This window comes from Aotus nancymaae, unplaced genomic scaffold (assembly GCF_030222135.1).
Source record: "Aotus nancymaae isolate 86718 unplaced genomic scaffold, 86718_ANA_hifiasm-v0.15.2.pri h1tg000040l, whole genome shotgun sequence".
NCBI classification, from domain to species: domain Eukaryota; kingdom Metazoa; phylum Chordata; class Mammalia; order Primates; family Aotidae; genus Aotus; species Aotus nancymaae.
Window position 1 is genome coordinate 32156824 of NW_026988454.1, and position 21576 is coordinate 32178399.

Here is a 21576-nt window from a genome sequence, read left to right on the forward strand (position 1 = left end):
ACAGAAACAGCCCTGCTATTATTTATGCAATTCAACAAATATTTATTAAGACTTTTCTATGTACCAATGACTGTTCTTGTCAGTGGACAAAGAGTACAAATTCCTTGAACTCCTGGACTTCATATTCCAGCAACATAAACTCGAAGCAATTGATTTCACAATTTATCATTTAATTATAAATTTTTATAAATATCCTAAAGAGGTACAGGATGGATGATGAACTTTGGCGTCAGGGAAAGGATTCCTGAGGAAGAGACATACTGCCACCAGTGGGGAAGAGATGGTCCATGGTAGCGAGAACAATATATGCAAAAACCCTGATATTTGAAGGAGCAGGGTTAATTCAGAAAATCAAAGAAGGCCACCAAGATTGGAGGACAGAGACTGACAGGGGAGAATGGTGCATGAGGAGGTTGCTGAGGTCAACAGGATGTTAATTATGATGAGGTCTTCTCAGTCATTGTGGCAAGGGGGAGCCATCATAGAATTTAAAGAGCAATGGGAAGCCATTATAGGATTTTAAACAAAACAAGAAAATAATCTGATTTACGTTTTAGAAGGATACATACTCTGCTATGTGGAGAACAGATTAGAGAGGGAGCAAATGTAGATACTTGAAATCAAATTAGGAAATTCGGACAGTAGTCTAGGTAAAAAATGTCTTTGTACATTTGTCTTTGACTAGATGTCTTTGACTAGGATGTTTCAGCAAAGATGAAAGACATAGTTTTTTTTTAAAGAAAGGATATTTTAATTTTATAATTATCTTTTATTCCTTCAAACATAAATTATGAATAGTCTTGAGTAGTCTATTTTGTACCATCTTATAAAAACTTTTTCATTTGTGTATCCATTCAACAAATATTATCTATAAAATGTGAGGCAGTCTGCGAAATACACTACATTCATAGATAAATTAGACATTGTATATATATGCCCTCCAATTTAATTTCTATACAGATGTGTTAGCTACATTGTTATGTGCTATAGAGCAGATGGTATGAAAATCCAGTTGAGACATTTAATCCATATTAGGGGTTAGAGAGAGGTTTTAAAAGTATTATAATCAAAGAACTGAATAGCAGCCAGGTTGGCTGTTGTGAGTAATTGAGAGTGACCTTAGGAATCACCTGGTCCAGTGTACTATTTATGATCACCCTTATATAAACCTGTTATGCCTTTTCTATACCACCTTCCATACTGATTTAGAGGAAAAAAAAACATTTAAAAAAAAGCAAAAAAGTTGGCTTTCACATAGTAAACATTGCCATCTTGTGGTTTTATTAGAAACTGCATTTCTTTTATGCTAAGGTTCGTGCAGACATGCAGTATTTACTGTAAGTTGCACTTGGGAAGCAGTACATATTTCATAGCATTTTTACCTCTAAGTACTATATGGATTTTTATTTATTTACTCAACTTATGCCATTGGCAAAAATGGCAGTCAAGAATTCTCTGAATCCCCCCATAAAGGGTAAGGTATTCTATCTGCTTTACGTTTTATAATTCTTATCTGTCTTTTTCATTAGACTGTAAGCTTTTTAGAGTCATCAACGACTTCTTTTGGGTAAATATATTGAACGTTTTTAGTCCTTATTTTACTAGATTTTTTTACATGTAATATATTCTTTTTCATTATACTGTAAGCTTTTTAGAGTCACCAATGACTTCTTTTGGGTAAATATATTGAACATTTTTAATTCTTATTTTACTAGATCTTTTTGCATGTAATATATCACTCTCTTGAAACTCTATCCTATAATATCACCAGCTCCCAGCATATTAATGGCACATAGAAAGTGCTTGGTGAATATAGAGAGAATTAATCAATGATCATGGAAAGAATGACAAGGATAAAATTCGTCTTCAAGAAAGTGGCATGACGAATGCAGTAGCTCACACCTGTAATCCCGGCACTCTGGGAGGCCGAGGTGGGCAGGTCACCTGAGGTCAGGAGTTTGAGACCAGTCTGGCCAATATGGTAGAACTCTGTCTCTACTAAAAATGCAAAAACTACCTGGGTGCAGTGTTGTGCACCTGTAATCTCAGCTACTCGGGAGGCTAAGTGGGGAGGATCGCTTGAACACAGGAAGTGGAAGTTGTAGTGAGCTATAATTGCACCACTGCACTTCAGCCTGGACAACAGAGTGAGACTTCAACTTAAAAAAAAAAAAGGTAGCATGAAGACAATTACAATTTAGATGTTTTATTACCTATACTATTGGTTTCAGGGATGTCTTGGATAATTGTTATTACAGTAGTTCAAATGAGACTTTATTTTAATTCTCAGCTATGCCTCAGATTCTCGGGTACTTTCACTTCTTTTAGTACATATATGTGGCTATTCTTTTAAACTAAAAAGTAATAAAGCCTTATTTATTTGAGCTCTACATTATATAATTTATAACCATAATGGCAGGATCTTGGCTGAATCTTAGTTGTTTATGCATGCTAAGCAGCATATTAATGTAAACTGAATTGCCTGGTTAAATTAAAATGATCTGTGGGAAGTATGATTTAGAAGCTGGGGAATATCTTTATTTAATTACTGTGATGAGCTTTGGGGAGCTGTAGGAAGGTTTATGAAGGGAGTCTCCAGTCCTTATTATTTAATGACTGAACATACCTATTATTCAATTTGGAACTGTTCTTTACCGCTCTGTGTCATTTGACACTGATCACAATGTTACCCGCTCAACTTATAACCTCCATTGTCTTTACATTCTTTCCTAAAGAGGTAGGGGGAAAGATGGGCTGTATTTTGCCATCTCTCTTTCCTTGTTGATGCATCATTCCTGAACTCATCATTCCTGAACAACATTCTGGATTTTGCCTCTGCCACTAAAGCTTCTCCAACCAAATCACTAATGATTTCTATTTGCCAAATTTATTGAACATTTTTTAGTTATTTTGTCATATCTACGCATTTAACATACCACTCTCTTGAAACTCTGTTACCTTGGTTTTCTTGACACCATGATTTCCTAATTTTTCTTATACCAGTCTTTCAGTTTCCTTCATGGTCTTCTACCCACCTCCTTAATATCAGTCCTACTCATGGTTTCATCTTTAACCCACTTTCCTTGGAACCACTTTTCTCACCTGTGCTTCAGATTTGTAAATGCAGTCATCTACAGGACCTTTCAGCTCGGATGACTCATAGATATCTCAGATTCCCCCAAACTGAATATTCTGGCTACTCTCTCTGCTGCTTCAATTGGTGGTACCACCATCTGTCCACTATCCCAGATTTATGAACTTAAGAGTTACACTGTTTTGGTAGCCACAAGTCATGTGGCTGTTTGAATTCAAATTAAATATAATTTAAAATTTAGTTTCACATTTGTGCTAGCCATACTTCAAGTGCGGGGTAGCCACATGTGGATTCTTTACTGGTTAGCACAAATGTAGAGTATCCTTGTCATTATAGAAAGCTCTCTTGGACAATACTATCTTAGAGTCTTTCTTGACTCTTTTTTTTACTTTCCAAGTTACATAAGTCTACAAGTAACCATTGTTAAATATGTTCCCTGCACTCAGTGCCTATTCTTCTAATTTAAGATACTTCCATGTTTTGTGTGAACTGTTGGAAAGGTTTCAAACTATCTTTCTGTCTCTATATTGTAGAGGACATAAAGGTTAGAAAGACATTTCATTTCCTGTTTACAGTCATCGGGGTCTAATGAAAGAGAATGTATTCAGACTTGGTAAGATTTTTATTTTTCCTATAAAAATCTCCATTGAGGGCCGGGCGCGGTGGCTCAAGCCTGTAATCCCAGCACTTTGGGAGGCCGAGGCGGGTGGATCACGAGGTCAAGAGATCGAGACCATCCTGGTCAACATGGTGAAACCCCGTCTCCACTAAAAATACAAAAAATTAGCTGGGCATAGTGGCGCGTGCCTGTAATCCCAGCTACTCAGGAGGCTGAGGCAGGAGAATTGCCTGAACCCAGGAGGCAGAGGTTGCGGTGAGCCGAGATCGCGCCATTGCACTCCAGCCTGGGTAACAAGTGCGAAACTCCATCTCAAAAAAAAAAAGGAAAAAAAAAATCTCCATTGAGGGCCAGGCGTGGTGGCTCATGCCTGTAATCCCAACACTTTGGAAGGCTGAAGTGGGCAGATCACTTGAGGCCAAGAGTTCAAGACCAGCCTGGTCAACATGACAAAATTCCTGAGTGTACTGAAAATACAAAAATCAGCCAGGTGTGGTGGCATTTGCCTGTAATCCCAGCTACTCAGGAGGCTGAGGCATAAGAATCACTTGAACCCATGAGATGGAGGTTGCAGTGAGCCCAGATTGTGCCATTGCACTCCAGCTTGGATAACAGAGCGAGATTCTGCCCCCCACCCCCAAAAAAGACAAAAACTTCCATTAAGTTAGCTTAAACATAAGTTTTGTTTAACAGGGTTTTTAAAATAGACCTTTGAAAGAAGCTACACTAAAATATTGGAAAAAATGTAGCAAATGACCTGTGAGTGAGTTTAATTATCTTAAAATGATTTTAACTTTTAAAAAATTTAAAACATAAACTTTAACCATTAAAAATACTGATATTAAGCAAATGGAAAATTTGTATCTTGTGTAAATATGCAGTTTAAACTTTATCATAATTATTTCAAACAAATGTGTTTTGATCACCTCCTTTGTTCAGTGTGAAATCTGGCACAATGGTGTAAATGCTGTACCATCAGTCTGAAATTGTTGTACAGGTGGAAAAAGAACTATCAGGAATTTTTTTTTTTTTTTTTGAGAAGGAGTCTTGTCCTGTCACCCAGGCTGGAGTGCAATGGTGTGATCTCAGCTCACTGCAACCTCAGCCCCCTGGGTTCAAATGATTCTCCTGCCTTAGCCTTCAGAGTAGCTGGGATTATAGGCGCCTGCCACCATGCCCAGCTAATTTTTATATTTTTAGTAGATGCAGGGTTTCACCATGTTGGCCAGGCTGATCTCAAACTCCTGACCTCGTGATCTGCCCACCTCAGCTTTCCAAAGTGCTGGGATTACAGATGTGAACCACCATGCCTGACCAGTAGGTATGTAGATTACAGTAGGTATATAGAATATTTTCCAGTAGGAAAATATTTTAAAAGCCATTTGGGTTACCTTTTGTCAAAAATGATCTGGAACTGTGCTTAACCAACTATGTCAATGTTCTTTGCTTTATAAAACTAAGACATTTCAGCTTGCCATATTAATCTTTTAAAAATGTTTCTGACTTTATACTATTGCTTTGTTGGATATATTTATTTTCAGTGAAGGTAACATTTTATATGAATTCTTATTTTAAGCTTCTGGGAGCCAATGGAAATGCAAACATCAACTCAAAACTTCGTTTGCAGCTATATTGCCCACCTACTAAGCCTCGATCCCAATTAAGTGTTGTTGAGGTGTTTGAATGGTGGTCAAAATGTCCAAGAAATCGTTACCCATCAACACTGTATGTAACTGTAAGAGGACTGAAAGTTCCAGACTGTGTAAGTTAATAGTACATATAAGTGTATATCCTCTATTGTTGAAATAAAGTGGTGACATAACATGTTTTTCATTTCTTAAAAGATAAGGCCTCTAGTAATTATTTTAGTAGATTTCTGGGATTACATATTAAGCCTATAGTAGCTGATATTTAAAAGATGCGTAAATGAATTTTAAATATGAAATGCAGCTTTTAGTGTTAGGAAAAATGTTTCATTATAATTTGGTTTTCAAAAATTAAAGACGAAAAGTTGATTTAAAGCAAGAGTTGAAAAATATTTTCTATAAACAGCCAGATAGTAAATATTTTAGGCTTTGGCCCTGTAGCTTCTGTCACTTTTGCCTTCATAGTGTGAAAGTAGCTACATGGACATATGTAGGCAATAACTAAACAAATGTGTGAAATGTGTGTGATATGTTCCAATAAAAGTTTATTTATAAAAACAGGTAGCAGGCCAGATTTGGTGTGTGGGCTGTGGTTTGCAGACTCCTGATTTCTGGGTACATTTTTCACAATATTATTCAAATGATCAGTATGTAATGTTTCTACTGCTGTTTTCCATAGATTAATATTATAAATAATCTTAGTAAAGAATTGGCCCTAAAATAAAAAAACCTACTTTCGTCTTATTTCTTATAAGACATTAATTTTTCAGGTCATTTGCACATTCTGTAGCTGATATATATTGTCACTGCAGAGCTGATTTGCATTGGTTTGGATGGAGTTAAATATATTACTGAAAAATTAGGATTTTTAAAACTTTAGATTTTTATGATATTAGTTTTGTGATTTTAAAGCCAGAGATATGGTAGTATATCAGAGCCATGGCATAATTCATAGGTGTTGGTGATAAGCAGCCTTTGTAGTCATATTTTTTCCTCTGAAACTTTTAAGGCTTTTTGGTTATATGACTGTAATTTTAAGCAGCTTTTTTATTTTGTTTACAATAATGGACAAATAAAAGTAGAATTTTTTCTGGATTACATTTTGAAATATTTTTATATTATTTGTTTCAGTATTTTAAAAACTATATGCCAGAAAAAGTAAAAGGTGAACATGATATATAAATTTTCATGTTTTAATGCATATTTAGATAAAGTCATCTTACCGCTCTATGATGGCTCTTCAGGAGGAAAAAGGTAAACCAGTGCATTGTGAACGTCAGCATGAGTCAAGTTCAGTAGACACAGAACCTGGATTAGAAGATTCAAAGGAAGTAATAAAGTGGAAACGACTCCCTGGGCAGGTGAAGTGATTGATAATAGTGGATTTTTTTAGATGTTTACTTATTACCTTAAAAACTTGTTTTTATAAAGAATGGAGTGGTTTATTTTATGTATATAAGCTACGACCAGATGAAATTTATCTAAAAATCTTAATTTATTCAAACATCTAATGTAGAAATAAGAACTTACTATTCTTAGTCATCTTCATTTTCTGTATTTTATGTCACATTTAACTTTCTTTTTGAAGCCAATTTTACAGATACATTTTAAAATCACTTTGAGTTAGAATACTTCAAGCATAATAATATGGAGAGAATAACACTTAGATTATGCCCTTGGGGAACTTCCAGGTTAGGTGAGAAAAGAAAGCAGTTGCAATGTTGTTCATTTTCAGATATACTTCAGAGAAGTCTTGACGAAATGTAGACATAAAGATAATTGTACAGATCAGCAGTTCTCAAAGTGTAGTTTGGAGACCTCTGGGAGTTCTGAGTTCTTTTCAGGGGGTCCTTGAAGTCAGTTTCTTTTCATAATGATTCTAAGGTGTTATTAATCTCATTCAGATTCATTCTGTTACGAGTATGTACTAGCATTTTCTAGAGGCTAAATAACCTGCTATCACAAGAGAGCAGAAGCAGTTATGAAAGTCTAGATTTTATTAAGCTAGACATTGAAGTTAGCAAGTTGTTTTATTTTTATTTTATTATGAAAACTTTTTTAGCCTCTGGAAAACATTTTCAAGAATGTAAAGCATCTCAAAACTAAAAACGTTTGAGAATTGCAGATATGAAGAATGTGAACTAGAATGGTGGAAGAAGGGCTCATTCAACAATGGAGCTTGAGATAGACTAGGATGGCCAAGGTAGGGTTGAGTGAAGGAGAGCCAAAGAAGGTTATTTCATATGAAGGCAAAGTTGTAAATAAGTGGGAAAGGACCTGTTGTATTCATTAGACACTCAAAAGTTTGACTGGCTGGAAACTAGAGTTTGTAAAAGAGGAGATAAAGTAGTGTAATGGATTAGGCCCACACTCCAGAGTGTCTCAAATGGTAGCCTAATACTTGATTGTGAGGGATCTGAGGACTAATGGAAGGTTTTTGGGTGGGTGAGAAAAATAACAATTGTACTTGAGGATAAAGTAATGCAGGCAATGGCATGGGGAAATCTTGAAATAGTAACATCAGAATTAGATGGAAGTCACTGATGTGTGAGGTGTGAGGGTCTAACCGTGGGTTAATGAATATGAGAGACAGAAAATAAGAACCAAGATGATTTAGTGACTGACAAGGGAGTAAAGGAGGGGAAAGAGTCAGAGCTTTTGAGGACCTTTATTATTGTTATCAGACATTCATTGAGTGTCTCTTCTGGATAGGGCACAGTGTCAAACCCTGAGAATACAAAGAACATGGTAGTGGCTTCAGTGTTTTCATTTTCAGCCTAGGTGATTGGGCACAGAGTTTTCCGTAACTACACTTCTTACTCTAGGAGCAGCAGCAAGTGGTTATAAAGCCTCCTGACATTTCTTTCCATTTTTGTTCCCTTGTTACCCTACTCTCCCTTTTCTTAGTTATGTGGATGGAGAATGCAGAGAAAAGATGGGTAGCATGGAGTCTGGTACATACTTGACACTTAACAAATTCTGTTGAATTTTTCACATTCCTAGTAGCTGGTCATAATGCTGCCTCCCAAGTTACTGCTAGATCTTGGTACTATTTGTGAAAAACCTGGTACTAGTCTGTAAAGCATGCCTTTGAAGTAACAATCTTTGAGTAGGTCCATTAAGCTAGGCTTGACCCTTTGAATAATCCTTATTAGCTATATGTAGCTAATAATGGTTACTCTTAGCTAATAGTAGCTACTCATAGGATGGCTGTGATGAATATATATTCAAAGACATTTGTAACAAAGTACAACTTTCATGGCATATAGTAGAAGCCCAGTGTACATTTAATTCAACTTTTTAAATTATAAGAAACAGAAGAACTAAGGCTCACTGAAGGTTGAGAGAGATAGAATTAGGTAATAATTAAAATAAATAAAAGTAACTGGTATTTTCCACAGTAGATATAATACTAGAGGGTGAAAACATTAAAATTTTGAAGAAATCGTAATAATGAATGAGACCAATAAGGGTTGATTAGTTTGAAAATACATTTTGGAAGGCAGCCAAAAAGGGTTATTATTTTAAGATAGGCAAAAAGAGAATGATCATTCATTTAAGACTTGTGGTCTTAAAAAAAACTTGTGACTTTAACAAAAGTGACTTACTAGTGCTGTCATAGAATAAGACTGTGACATACATTCTTTTATGTAGCTATATAGAAGCAATGTGGCAGTGACAGCTTTAGAGTATCAGATATTGAAATTTTTCTATTCATATTTAGGTGAATTAAGTACTAGTTAAACATAAAGAACAAATTCACTTTAAAAATTTCATGGGAACTCATTCTCTGCAAAGTAATTTACTATGGTTTTTCAACATTCTGCGTGCTTGTTTTTCTCTTTCTGTGCATCATAATAAAAGGACTTAAAAAGACTACAGTAATTGAAATTTAAAACTAGCCTTTGCATTTTAATGTTTTCTAATTTGTACTTTTTAAATGTATGTTTTTAGGCTTGCCGTATCCCAAACAAACACCTCTTTTCACTAAATGCAGGAGAACGAGGATGTTTTTGTCTTGATTTCTCCCACAATGGAAGAATACTAGCAGCAGCTTGTGCCAGCCGGGATGGATATCCAATTATTTGTGAGTAATAATCCTACCTGATTATTCGGATCGTAGTCTGATTGGAGGACATTGTTTAGTTTTTTAAATTCAAGGAAATCTTAACTTGAGTCATCCCCTGTACTACTAAATTAAAGAAAACAGATTTCTTCAAGTAGAGAAAGTTCTTTTATAATAATTTTACACTTTTCTGTACAATAATTGTTCAGAAGTAGAATGAGAATGATCAGATGAAAGATGGTAAATTTATTTTTAAAACCTGCAGGAGGATTTTTGTAAACATTTTGTATTTTAAATATAGAAATTTAGGAACATGTTTTAATAACTATCATGGGGAACATTACTCCAATGTGGTTAGTTGATAGCAGTGATGATTTTAGTTACAAAAGCCTCCAAATTTGTGCAGTAGAATACCAATAATTGACTCAAGAGTACCTAGATCAAAAGTTCTCATTATGATAGGGAAGTCAGCAGAGAGGCCAAGAACAGTTATTTCTGTAGCTTTAGAGACTTTTTAAAGTGAGCATTATCATACTGTTCTAGACTTAGAAGCATTAAATACTCTCTCCTTTACTTCTGACTCAATAATAAAAACCAGTTCTCCTCTGTAGAAGTAGCCAGCTCCTTGTGGATATCTGCCGTAAACAAACTAGGTCTTACGGAACTTTTCTCAGCTTAACACGGTTTGCTATTACTTGATTGATTCCCCCCTTTTTTTTTCAGTAGGGACTCATAATTGACTTGATTGGCATTTATTAAATAGATACTGCTCCCCATGAAATAGTAATAAATTTTAAAAATAAAAAATTGTTTGTGTAGTTTGATTACCATTATGCTATGTTTAAAATTCACCAAAAACCTATATGTAAGGGGAAAAAAGATTCTTAAAAAATGCTCTGGCCAGGCATGGTGGCTCACGCCTGTAATCCCAGCACTTTTGGAGGCCAAGGTGAGCAGATCACGAGGTCAAGAGATCGAGACCATCCTGGCCAACATGGTGAAATCCCATCTCTACTAAAAAATAGCTGGGTGTGGTGGCTCACGCCTGTAGTTCCAGCTACTCGGGAGGCTGAGGCAGGAGAATTGTTTGAACCCGGGAGGCAGAGGTTGCAGTGAGCCGGAATTGTGCCACTGCACTCCAGCCTGGCACCTGGCGACAGAGCAAGACTCTGTCTCAAAAAAAAAATGCTCCTAAGTTGTTAATAGTAATTTATTTATTTTGGATAGTGAAGGAATTATTTTATTCTGACTTTATGTTTTAAAAACTTTTGTAATAAATATGTTACTTTATGCTTAAGTAAACTTTCTTAAAATGCTGTGTAGATTTAGATATTGCTTAAATCTCAAAAATAGAGGAGAAGGAGGAATCTTTGTCTTTGGTTTTGGACTTTTTGATTATGATGTGTCTACTTGGAATTCCTTTAACTTAATGAATGTGCAGATCAATGTTTTTCATAAATTTGAGAAGTGTTCAGTCATTATTTCTTGAAAATGTTCTGTTCTGTTTGCCCCTTTGCTTTTCCTTCTTCTGGGAGTCCCATTATGCCTGTGTTGGTACCCTTGGTGGTGTCCCACAGGTCTGTGAGACTTTTCTGTTTTTCTTCATTCTTTTTCTGTTTTTCAGACTGGATAATCTCAGTTGACCTATTGTCAAATTTAGTAGTTCTTTCAGTTTAGATCTGCTGTTGAGCCCCTGTAGTGAATTATTTATTTCAGTTATAGTACTTTCAACTGTAAAATTTCTAGCTGCTTTTTTTTTTTTAATCATTTCTGTCTCTTTATTGATAGTCTCTTTTTTGGTGAGAAATCTTTTCACACTTTAATTCTTTAGACATGGTTTTCTTTAGATCTTTGAATATATTTATAATAATGGATTGAAAGTCTTTATTGAGAAAGCCCAGTATCTGGGCTTCCTCAGTTTCTGTATGGACTACTTTCTTCCTTGTGTATGGATCACTCTTTCCTGTTTTTTCCATTTCTCATAATTTTGTGTTGAAAACCGGATGTTTAATACAGTGTGACAGCTCTGGAAATCACATTCCCCCTTTTATCCCCTCACACCCACCCAGGATTTTTTCTTGCAGTTAGCTTAGTGATTTTGGACTGATTCTGTAGTCTTTACTCTTTGTCATATGTTACCATTGATGTCTACGCTCAGTTAAGTTAGTGGTCAGGCCGAGACCACTGTTGTGATTGGACAGAGATTTTTAAATGCCTGAGTGGATAGGTCTACTGGTCTTTGCCAAGGGACTCTGTCTGTGTTGGAGTATACATACTTGAATGCTTCAGTAGGCAGTTTACAGCTCTCCCTTAGCTTTAACATTCTATGTGTGCTGAGACTCCTGGGTCAGCCTGAGTGAGAGGTAAAGCCTCTCAGGTCTTTCTTGGGAGTGCATATTCCCTTCACATACATGTGTGGGAATCTGTCTAGATACCCAGGAATATTTTGGAGCTTTTCAGTGTTCCCTATGGACATGTCATTCCCAGTTTTTTTGTTTCGTTTTGGTTTGTTTTTTGTTGTTGTTGTTGTTGTTGTTGTTGTTGTTTTTCGTTTTAAGTTCTTTGGTGAGACTCTTCTTAGCCTCACTTGGGACCAATGTCTTAGGCAGCTGTGATATTAAATGATGCCACAGGTTGTTTTGACATGCACCCTAAGGTTAGGGCTGTTCTCCCAGAGCATGCTGTGAGCTGGGTCAAATAAAGGCAGGCCTTGAGAATGGATCTTTAATGGAGGGCCAGATTGTCAAATAGTAAGAAGTCTTTGGGGATAGGACTTTGAGGGAGCTTCAGACCTGTTCTGCCCCTCCAGTGGCTGCTAGTCTCCTGATTTTTATTGGTTTTTAAGACTACTTTAAAGTTTGAGACAGGAATGAGAACTTCACAAGTTAAAACACTATAAAGCTGAATGTTCTTACCAAGATTTAGCCATTTTTCTCAAATACTCTTCATTTTTTTGTAAGGTTTGTTTAATCTTCAGAGTTCTGACAAGGTTGAGTTTTGACAGTTTTTGCCAGTGTTCTTGTTGCTTCTGTGGGGAGATTTTCCAAGACTCTTATTTTGCTATTCTCTAAGTGTAATAGTCCCCCTTTTTCTGTAGAGGATGTGTTCCAAGATGCTCAGTGGAAGCCTGAAACCTCAAGTAGCACTGAACCTGATTGCCATCAGTAGAAGCACATGTCTGCTCATATTTTCCACCCACAGATTTATATCTTTTCCATCTTAACAAAGCACTTACCATGCACTAAAGGCCATTACTTTTGTATTGTGAGGTATGACAGTAAAACTAGCACAAACCTCTTTTTCTTTCTTCACCATTTCACAGAAGATTTTTACTGTAGATCCTAGCAACCTCAACATATAGTTTTTATTCTTTCCTTTTTGAATCAAGAACTTTCACCTTTTCACTTAAAAGAAGTACTTGGTGGTTTCTCTTTTGGCATATGCCAATTGCCAACATTATTACTCTGCATTTTGGGGCCATTATGAGGTTAAATAAGGGTTACTTGAACAGCAGTACTAGGTGTCAGTCAGTCTGATAACTGAGACAGCTACTAAGTTTGTAGACAGTTAGCTTCTATAGCATGGATACATTGAACACAAGATAATTCGCATTCTGGTCAGATAGAGCTAGATGGCACAAGCATTCATAACACTATTCAGAATAATGTGCATTTTAAAACTTATAAATTATTTATTTCTGGAATTTTCCATTTAATATTTTCAGAGCATGGTTGACTGCGGATAACTGAAACCACAGAAAGTGAAACTGCACATATGAACTACTGTTATTTCTGAACTGCTACGTATTTGAAAGGGCAATTGATTTTTACCACTAGATGGAAGTAGAGACTTGGAAACTTTGTTTTTCTGTGTTGTTTATTATCTTAGATTTCATTGTAGGTTTAAACATATAGTAAAATACCACAGTGCTTCGTATGTCTTATTGAGTCATTGTTAATTCCCTTACTATCCCTGACTACTATCCCTGTTCATTTTAGTATTAAAATTTACTTTTGATAATAGCACAATATAAATTTCTCATTACTTCAAATAATTAAATTTTTGGTTGGCATTTGGTTGATTTTCAGGTAAAATAATAATTAATGGAAGCCCAAATTATAGAATATTTAAGTGAATTGCAATGTAAATGTTATTTATTATTCAACTGATAAATTTATTATTAAAGATTCTTAGGGAATTTCTTTAAAGAGATGAAAATAATTGATAATTGTAGCAAAATTATAACTGATAATTTTGTATAAAGCCAATGAATATATATTCATTTGTATAAAGCAAATATATATTCTTGTATAAAGCAAATGAAAAAGTATTCTTAAGTAAATTTTTAAATTTTCTTTACACTGCAAATGTCTTTGGTTATAATTTTGCTACAGACTGCTTATATCTAAATAATATTAAATTATGCATTTGTATATTATTGTATTAAAGATCTTCTCTCTGGAAACCCACTAATTTCTAAATATTTTCATTAGTATATGAAATTCCTTCTGGACGTTTCATGAGAGAATTGTGTGGCCACCTCAACATCATTTATGATCTTTCCTGGTCAAAAGATGATCGCTATATCCTTACTTCATCATCTGATGGCACTGCCAGGTTAGTATCTTTGAGAAGTACTTATGTGTATGCTGTTTGCCATCAAGGAAAGCAAAGAGAATATAAAGTGATATAACTACTCTAATGCTCCAGTCATATTTTACCTGTGAAGGGATTGTCATAAATATGCATTGTGCAGACTGATTCCATGAATTACAGTAACACTTTTTAAAGATATATTTCTTAAATGTCTTTAATTTATGTAGCATATTTCTAGTCCTCACCATTTTTAAGTGATCATTATATAAACTGATTAATGCTTTGAGATGGGGTTAGAGGTTATTAAACACTTGAAATTTTTCCTGGAGCATAAGCTCTTGGTGGTAGTGATACTGTCTTCACTGCTGGCTGAATATGCAGAGGCTAGAATCCAGTGGTGCTCAGTACATCACAGTAGGGGAAATAAATAAATATGGACCTTGTATTATAAGAGTTTTATAAATTGTTAAACGTTAGCATTTTTCAGAATGTCAATATTAAAAATAATGTATCACTTTTCAATTTAATAAGTATCACAATGAAACATTTTAAAAGCTAACTTTTCAAGTTTCATTTATACTTTTTTTAGTTGCTTGTTCTGCCTTGAGTGTGTTCTAAAAATACTGTTAGTTTTCAGGATGCTTTTATATACTTAATTTGATTCTGACAACTATTAGGTAGATACACATTATTCTCTCCACATTCTAGGAAACTGACATGTAAACAGTTGAGATCCATGCTGAATTCATTGTCATTTATTTCTGCCTCCTACTTTCTTAACATATCTTGTTACTTTTAGTGTTGGGACCACTTCTACTGATCTTGTCAACCTCCTTTTCTGTATAAAAGGTCTAATCAAGATGTTATCATTATTGGCTAGTTTTTATTTAAATGAAAAAGATGAAAATTAGTAACAATTGACTTCCTTCTTGGTCATGCTGGGAACCTACTACTACTCCCTTTTGACAATATCTTTGAGAACCTGTCTGATCTGTTCTTTTAGCACAGACATCTGTCTGATGCCAGGCCATACTAGAGAAAAATACTTAATTTTGCTAAGGGGTGATTTTGGATTTGTAAGTCTTAACATCACCTAATCTGTCATCTCTGCTGAGGAATCATTTTACTTATCTTCACTAGGTTTTCTTTTCTCATTCCTCTGGCGGCAGATCCAGACCTTACCATGAACATTATCCACAGTAAATTCAAATCTTCCCACTTCATTTGATGACTATCTTCAATTTAGATGAAATTTAGTCAGACATGAACATCATATAGTTCCCTCTGATTTCCCTCCTAATATCCATAGATATGTCCACTTTTGTCTCTGTCCGTCTCTTTTAACACAGAGGTATGAGGCTGACTTTTTAAAAGCTATTTATCTATGCTTTTAATCTCAGTCCTTGAAAAATCTGTATTACATCTACTAGTCTGATTAGTATCTTCCTCTCTATTGATTGTGTCTTCTCATCTTAGAACTATGCTCAAATGGCCTTATCTTAAAAACATCATTTTCAGTTCTTCCTGCCTTCTATACTAGCCCACTATTTTTCTTTTTCTACACCGTCAGGAGCACATACTGTCTTTACTTCAGCCCTGTTAGTCTGGCTTTCTTTCCACCATGCTATATAAACTTCTTTTTTCAAGAGGTTGGCAGTTTCTTGCTATTTTTAAATCCATTTGGCCAGTTTAACACCTATTGTGTTTGCCTTCACTGTAGTAATTGAATTATTGACCAGTCTTGATATATTTTGAATTCATGGCTTTCATTGGCAACCTCTTCTCTTTTCTTTTCATGACTCTGTCAAGTTCTGTCCATTCTCTTTCTCTGGTTCATTGTCCTCTGCTGATTCTCTGTGTTTTATCCCCAGGATCCTTTACTTGATCATCTCTTGGTTTTATATGCTTATCCTAGTTTCTCTTACCTTCCCCAGCTTTGAATCTTGCTTATATGCTAATGACCTCTAGTGTGCACCTTTTTTACTAATTTGACTTCCCATTATATGTTTCCATTTGAATGGCCCATTGCCACCTCAAATCCAAAACCGAACTTACCAACCTCCTTAAATTTTGTTTTCCTTTAATTCTCTTATATGTATTTTAGTGACATCCTTATCCACCATCTCCCAAGCTGGAAACTGAGAGTAGTGCTCACTCTTCTTTCTTTCCCATCACTCCTTTCACATCTAACTAGCACTAAAGTCTGCTAATTCTCCCTCTAAAAGGCTCACCATTTTGCCACATCCTTCTATCGTGTTTGCTTTAATTCAAAGCCTTCTTCCCCTTGCTTAAATTGTTGCTATGGACCTCAGTGTTTAGGCTCTAGGTCCTCTGTCTCTGCTGTGCTAAAAGTATCTTTCCATAACTATCATTCTTAATGCTTTAATTTTTTAAAAGACTTTACCGATTACCCATTGAAAAATTTTCCAGTTCCTTAGCATAGCATAACAGGCATATTCCTCACTGACCCAACATTCTTCTCTCATGCCCTTCCCCTGTACCCTTTGCTTCACCCACGTAATCTTTTGAAACACCCTTAGCATCTTATCTTCTTTGGCATCTTCATGCCCTTTGAAACTTACCTACTTTTTCTATACTTAAATGACCTTCTCCTACCCTTCCTAACTCACTCATTCAACAAAAATTAAATGCCTTTTGTGAGCTCTCATAGGTTTGTAGCCATTATTTAAAATCCACCTCAAATTCTATTATTTCTTGAAGCTATCTTGAGTTTCCTCACACAATATGTAGTATATTATACTAAAGCCCCCTTTTATTTTTCCTTATTTATCTTTAAAACTGATACTAATTTAGGACTGTTTATATCATAAAAGTAGTATTGTGAAAGCATTAACTGAGTGAAAAGAGAAGCATTGTGGCTAGCATAAACAACAAGGAGATTTTTCAAAGAGGTAAGGAATGCTTGTAATAAATAAGCTATAGTCCAAAGGAAGAGAATTAGAATTACAGATGCTCACAAGTGGCAGAAGTATGGATTTCTGTCCATGTCTTCTCCTTCTTTATTCCTGATGGTCTGTGTCACATATTATTGTTAGTGTCTTGTAAGTACTTCCCACTTGGTTAGCTCTCTGCCGTATGGGTTTATCCTAAATCCCCTTCTTTAGTTATCCCCAGAATAATCTGTGTTTTTTTCAAATCAACAACTGCTATTAGAATCAGAAAGACTTCTCCATATGTAATAGCTCCCAAACAGGCCTATATGTCCCCACTATTGCCTCTTTTCAAACATACGTCTTGACTTTGGTATGTTTTTTCTTTTCCAAATCTACTAATTTTTATGTGTTGTTTATTCAGTCTTTACAAATTTGCATTTCTTTGTTCTCTATGATCTAGTCTGATTTTTTTCCCCAAATTCATTTATATATTTATTTTAATCTCCGATTCTACCATGACCTGGGTAACAGAAACCATCACTGATTCCAGTTCAGTCTTTACACAAAAAGCTTCACTTTTGTTTTTAAAATATTATGTCTGTTTTAATTATATCGAGCTGTTTTGAAGATGTATTTGCTTCATTTCTGCCTGTTAAATAGTATTTTAAATAATGCTACTAAGATTTATTACCAGACAACTGAGGTTATCTCCTATCTTTTTAATATTTCTTTTAAATTAGTGGTTTTATTATTCTAATAGGCATATTTCATATAAATATGTTTATTGAAAATATACTGTGGTAAAAATGTTTGTGTAGTGATTAATGTGCCTTATTTTTACTCAAAAACATGTTCTTTCACTTCCTCTATTATTAGTTTGAATTCTTAGTAATTGAAGATCATATCCTATATTGTAAGCAGCTGCTGAGGAAACTCATAGAATACTATTCTTGAATAGAAACTGTATTTTTTTTCTCTAATCAATAATCTTGTAACAGACTTAATTCGCTTTAGTTTAAAAGCAGTAATTAAAAGGATTAATATAAATCCTCATATTTAAAATTAATGTGTTCTTCTAATTTTAATAAATTAATCAAATATATTAAAAAATCCAATCCTTTACACTTACAAACCTGTCTGTTGGTAGATTTCACCTCGTTTTATACATTTCTAGAAATGCAGAGTATCTAACAGTTTAACCCTTACAGTTTACTCATTTGTCAAGACTGTAGCAGTGATAATAATTTTTTTAAATTAGCCATTATTTAGAGGACAGGATAATGACTGTTAAACAAAAAGAGCTTGCTTAATGTAGGATAGTCTTTTCTATTAAAATGTTATAATTACTTTAATGTTATTATACTTGAGAATTCAAAATACAATTTCAGTATCACTTTTAAATCTTTGAGGTCTTCATTTTTACTATCTAGGCTTTGAAATTACAAATATAAAAGTTAATAGACTATGCTATTCTCTAAACCCCATGAATAAACATTTCATAAAAGTGGTATACATAACCTAAATGGGAAATGATTAAAGTTTCTTCTTATATATTTTTTGTGTATATTGAACTAAATGCAATATTTTACTAACTGTTCAATGTTTGTTTAATCAATGGTAAAATAGGTTTAAAAAACAGTTATTAATTTTACAGTATCGATTACAATTACTGGGTATAATATGCTGGATAATAACTATAAAAAATAACTTTGTCAAAATGTGAAAATTCCAGTCATCAAATATGAGATCATCATTATATTTTTTATTGTTTTAAAACTTGGTTTACCATTAGTTGTTTTCACTTGCTTCCTTAAGATTCATTGACTGTGTTGGTTCTTAGAAAAACTGTTAAAAGAAACTTCTACTTTTCAGAAACATTATGTAACTTCTTATCCTTTTCCAGGATATGGAAAAATGAAATAAACAATACAAATATTTTCAAAGTTTTACCTCATCCTTCTTTTGTTTACACGGCTAAATTCCATCCAGCTGTAAGAGAGCTAGTAGTTACAGGATGCTATGATTCCATGATACGGATATGGAAAGTTGAGATGAGAAAGGATTCTGCCATATTGGTCCGACAGTTTGATGTTCACAAAAGTTTTATCAACTCACTTTGTTTTGATACTGAAGGTATGTCAGAGACTATGAATGAAGACCAACTATGTGAATAATTTTTTTACCAGAATAATAGTTATTTAAGCTTGCAAGGGTTATATACTGATGATTGTACATATTTAGGCTTATGCTTGTTTTGCAGGTCATATGATTGATTTGACACTGAGGGAGTTCTGTTTGTAATTTTTAAGTTATTAAATTCTTAAATATTTAGATTCAATTAATCTTTGCCATAACAACCAGTTATGTGCCAAATTTCATAAATATATTTCTTTGAACTGATGATTATCATTCTTAGTTTTTTTTTTTAAAGAATCTTAAAATTTACAAACATATAGAAAGAAAATTTGTAATTATGTAAAGTTTTATCTTTATATAAGAATAACATAGTGGCAGGGCATGGTGGCTCACACCTGTAATCTCAGCACTTTGGGAGGCCAAGGCAGGTGGATCATGAGGTCAGAAGATCGAGACCATTCTGACTAACATGGTGAAACCCCGTCACTACTAAAAATACAAAAAATTAGCCAGGTGTGGTGGCATGCACCTGTAGTCCCAGCTACTCGGGAGGCTGAGGCAGGAGAATCGCTTGAACCCAGGAGGCAGAGGTTGCAGTGAGCTGAGATCATGCCAGTGCATGCCAGCCTGGGCCACACAGCGAGACTCCATCTCAAAAAAAATTAAAAAAATATATAGTTTATTTTAAAGATGTAAAATACAAATCATTTTATTATCTGAAAGAATAAATTAATAGTATCTATTAAATACTCACTTTTTTCATAATCCCAGAGACTAGTCATGTAGGCTATCACTATAATTAATTGATGTAGGATCCAGATCAAAAGGATAATACTGCTGATTTACCCAATTCAGCTATAGAGATGTTAATAAATTTGGAACATATTCAGGAAAGACTGAATAGAAAGGTATCTGAAAATTAGCTATGTCATAATAGAAGTACAGATTATAAAGGAGAGATAAAGACTTTCTTCAACTATTTGGCCATAAGGTATCCAAATGTGCAAAAAAAAAAGGGAAATTGGTCCATGTTACTCCAATGGGTAGAGATGGGCCAAAGCTGTAGAAGATAGATTTTCTTTGTTCAGAATTAGAAAGAATATTATAATACAGGAAGCAGTTCACCAGTTGAATAGCTGTTTTGTAAAATGCTGAATTTACAGTTGCTGAACAGCCATCTGTTAGTGGTGGTGTTTGAGATATTCCTGAGTGGGTTTGAAGTTGACCTTGATGGTCTCTGAGGTCTGTCAACTTTAAGATAATTTGACTCCAAAGAATTGATGTTGAACTGGAATACCTGTTATTGTTTTATTCATTCCCTGATCATTTGATGAATTTCTACTGGGTCTCAGAAATTATACTAACACTATATATTAGAATATAGGTATTTTTCTAGGTATACAAAGCAGATTTACAGGTTAATAAAGATGACAAATAACGTTACATGTTTGATGGTTCAAATTATTTGGCTTTGGAGTATGAGCCATATACACATGTACTGAGAAGCTCATTTTTTTTTTTAGTTAAATTCAGGTAAGTGACAAAGGGAAGTAAGTCATCAAAAATAATTTAAAAGAGAAAAGAATTCATTTAAAGGTAATTGCGATTTGTTTGTGAGTTACGTTTTGCTTTTTGGTTACCTTTTAACAGCTCTTCAATTCTTTGACTGTTTTACTGGGGTATGGTTTCCCCCAACTTCCTATTATTTGTTTCTAACTCTATGCAACGTTCATAAGTGAGTAATGTTATTTTTCTAAATAGGTCATCATATGTATTCAGGAGACTGCACAGGGGTGATTGTTGTTTGGAATACCTATGTCAAGATTAATGATTTGGAACATTCAGTGCACCACTGGACTATAGATAAGGTATAAAATCATATTTCATATTTTGGAATTTAAGGAAGTTGGAAAAAATTCAGTCATATGACTTTAAGATAGGATGGCAGGACATTCTGTTCTCTCATTTCAAAAAATTAACAGTTTTTCATAGTCAATTATCAATAATTAATTAGCACATCCTTTTGATGGCTGCTTGATAATGTAATAACTTAGTGAAGTTTTTTTTTTTTTTTTTTTTTTTTTGAGACGATATTTTGCTTTTGTTACCCAGGCTGGAGTGCAATGGCACGATCTCGGCTCCCCGCAACCTCCGCCTCCTGGGTTCAGGCAATTCTCCTGCCTCAGCCTCCTGAGTAGCTGGGATTACAGGCACGCTCCAGCGTGCCCAGCTAATTTTTTGTATTTTTAGTAGAGACGGGGTTTCACCATGTTGACCAGGATGGTCTCGATCTCTTGACCTCGTGATCCACCCGCCTCGGCCTCCCAAAGTGCTGGGATTACAGGCTTGAGCCAACGCGCCCGGCCAACTTAGTGAAGATTTTTAAAATTTTGGCCAGGTGTTACTTTCACTTTTTTATACCCCATTTGTACTATGGCATTCAATAATTCATTGGGTGACATTTATGCTAAAATGAGGTGTGTGTTATATTATCATTGATAAGTAATAATTTATGTTTTCTGTTA

The 21576-nt window shown here is 34.6% G+C and overlaps 1 protein-coding gene across 8 annotated transcripts in view; it reads left to right on the forward strand.

The window, feature by feature from the left end:
* Positions 1-21576, forward strand: part of AHI1 (Abelson helper integration site 1) — a 220647-nt gene that overhangs the window by 44048 nt on the left and 155023 nt on the right. For all 8 annotated transcript variants that reach the window (XM_064360653.1, XM_064360649.1, XM_064360650.1 and 5 more), the window contains 6 exons: positions 5290-5475; positions 6568-6720; positions 9314-9446; positions 13919-14042; positions 18819-19048; positions 20813-20919. In XM_064360653.1, coding sequence (XP_064216723.1) covers positions 5290-5475; positions 6568-6720; positions 9314-9446; positions 13919-14042; positions 18819-19048; positions 20813-20919 — 933 coding nt within the window. The remainder of the gene's footprint in view (positions 1-5289; positions 5476-6567; positions 6721-9313; positions 9447-13918; positions 14043-18818; positions 19049-20812; positions 20920-21576) is intronic.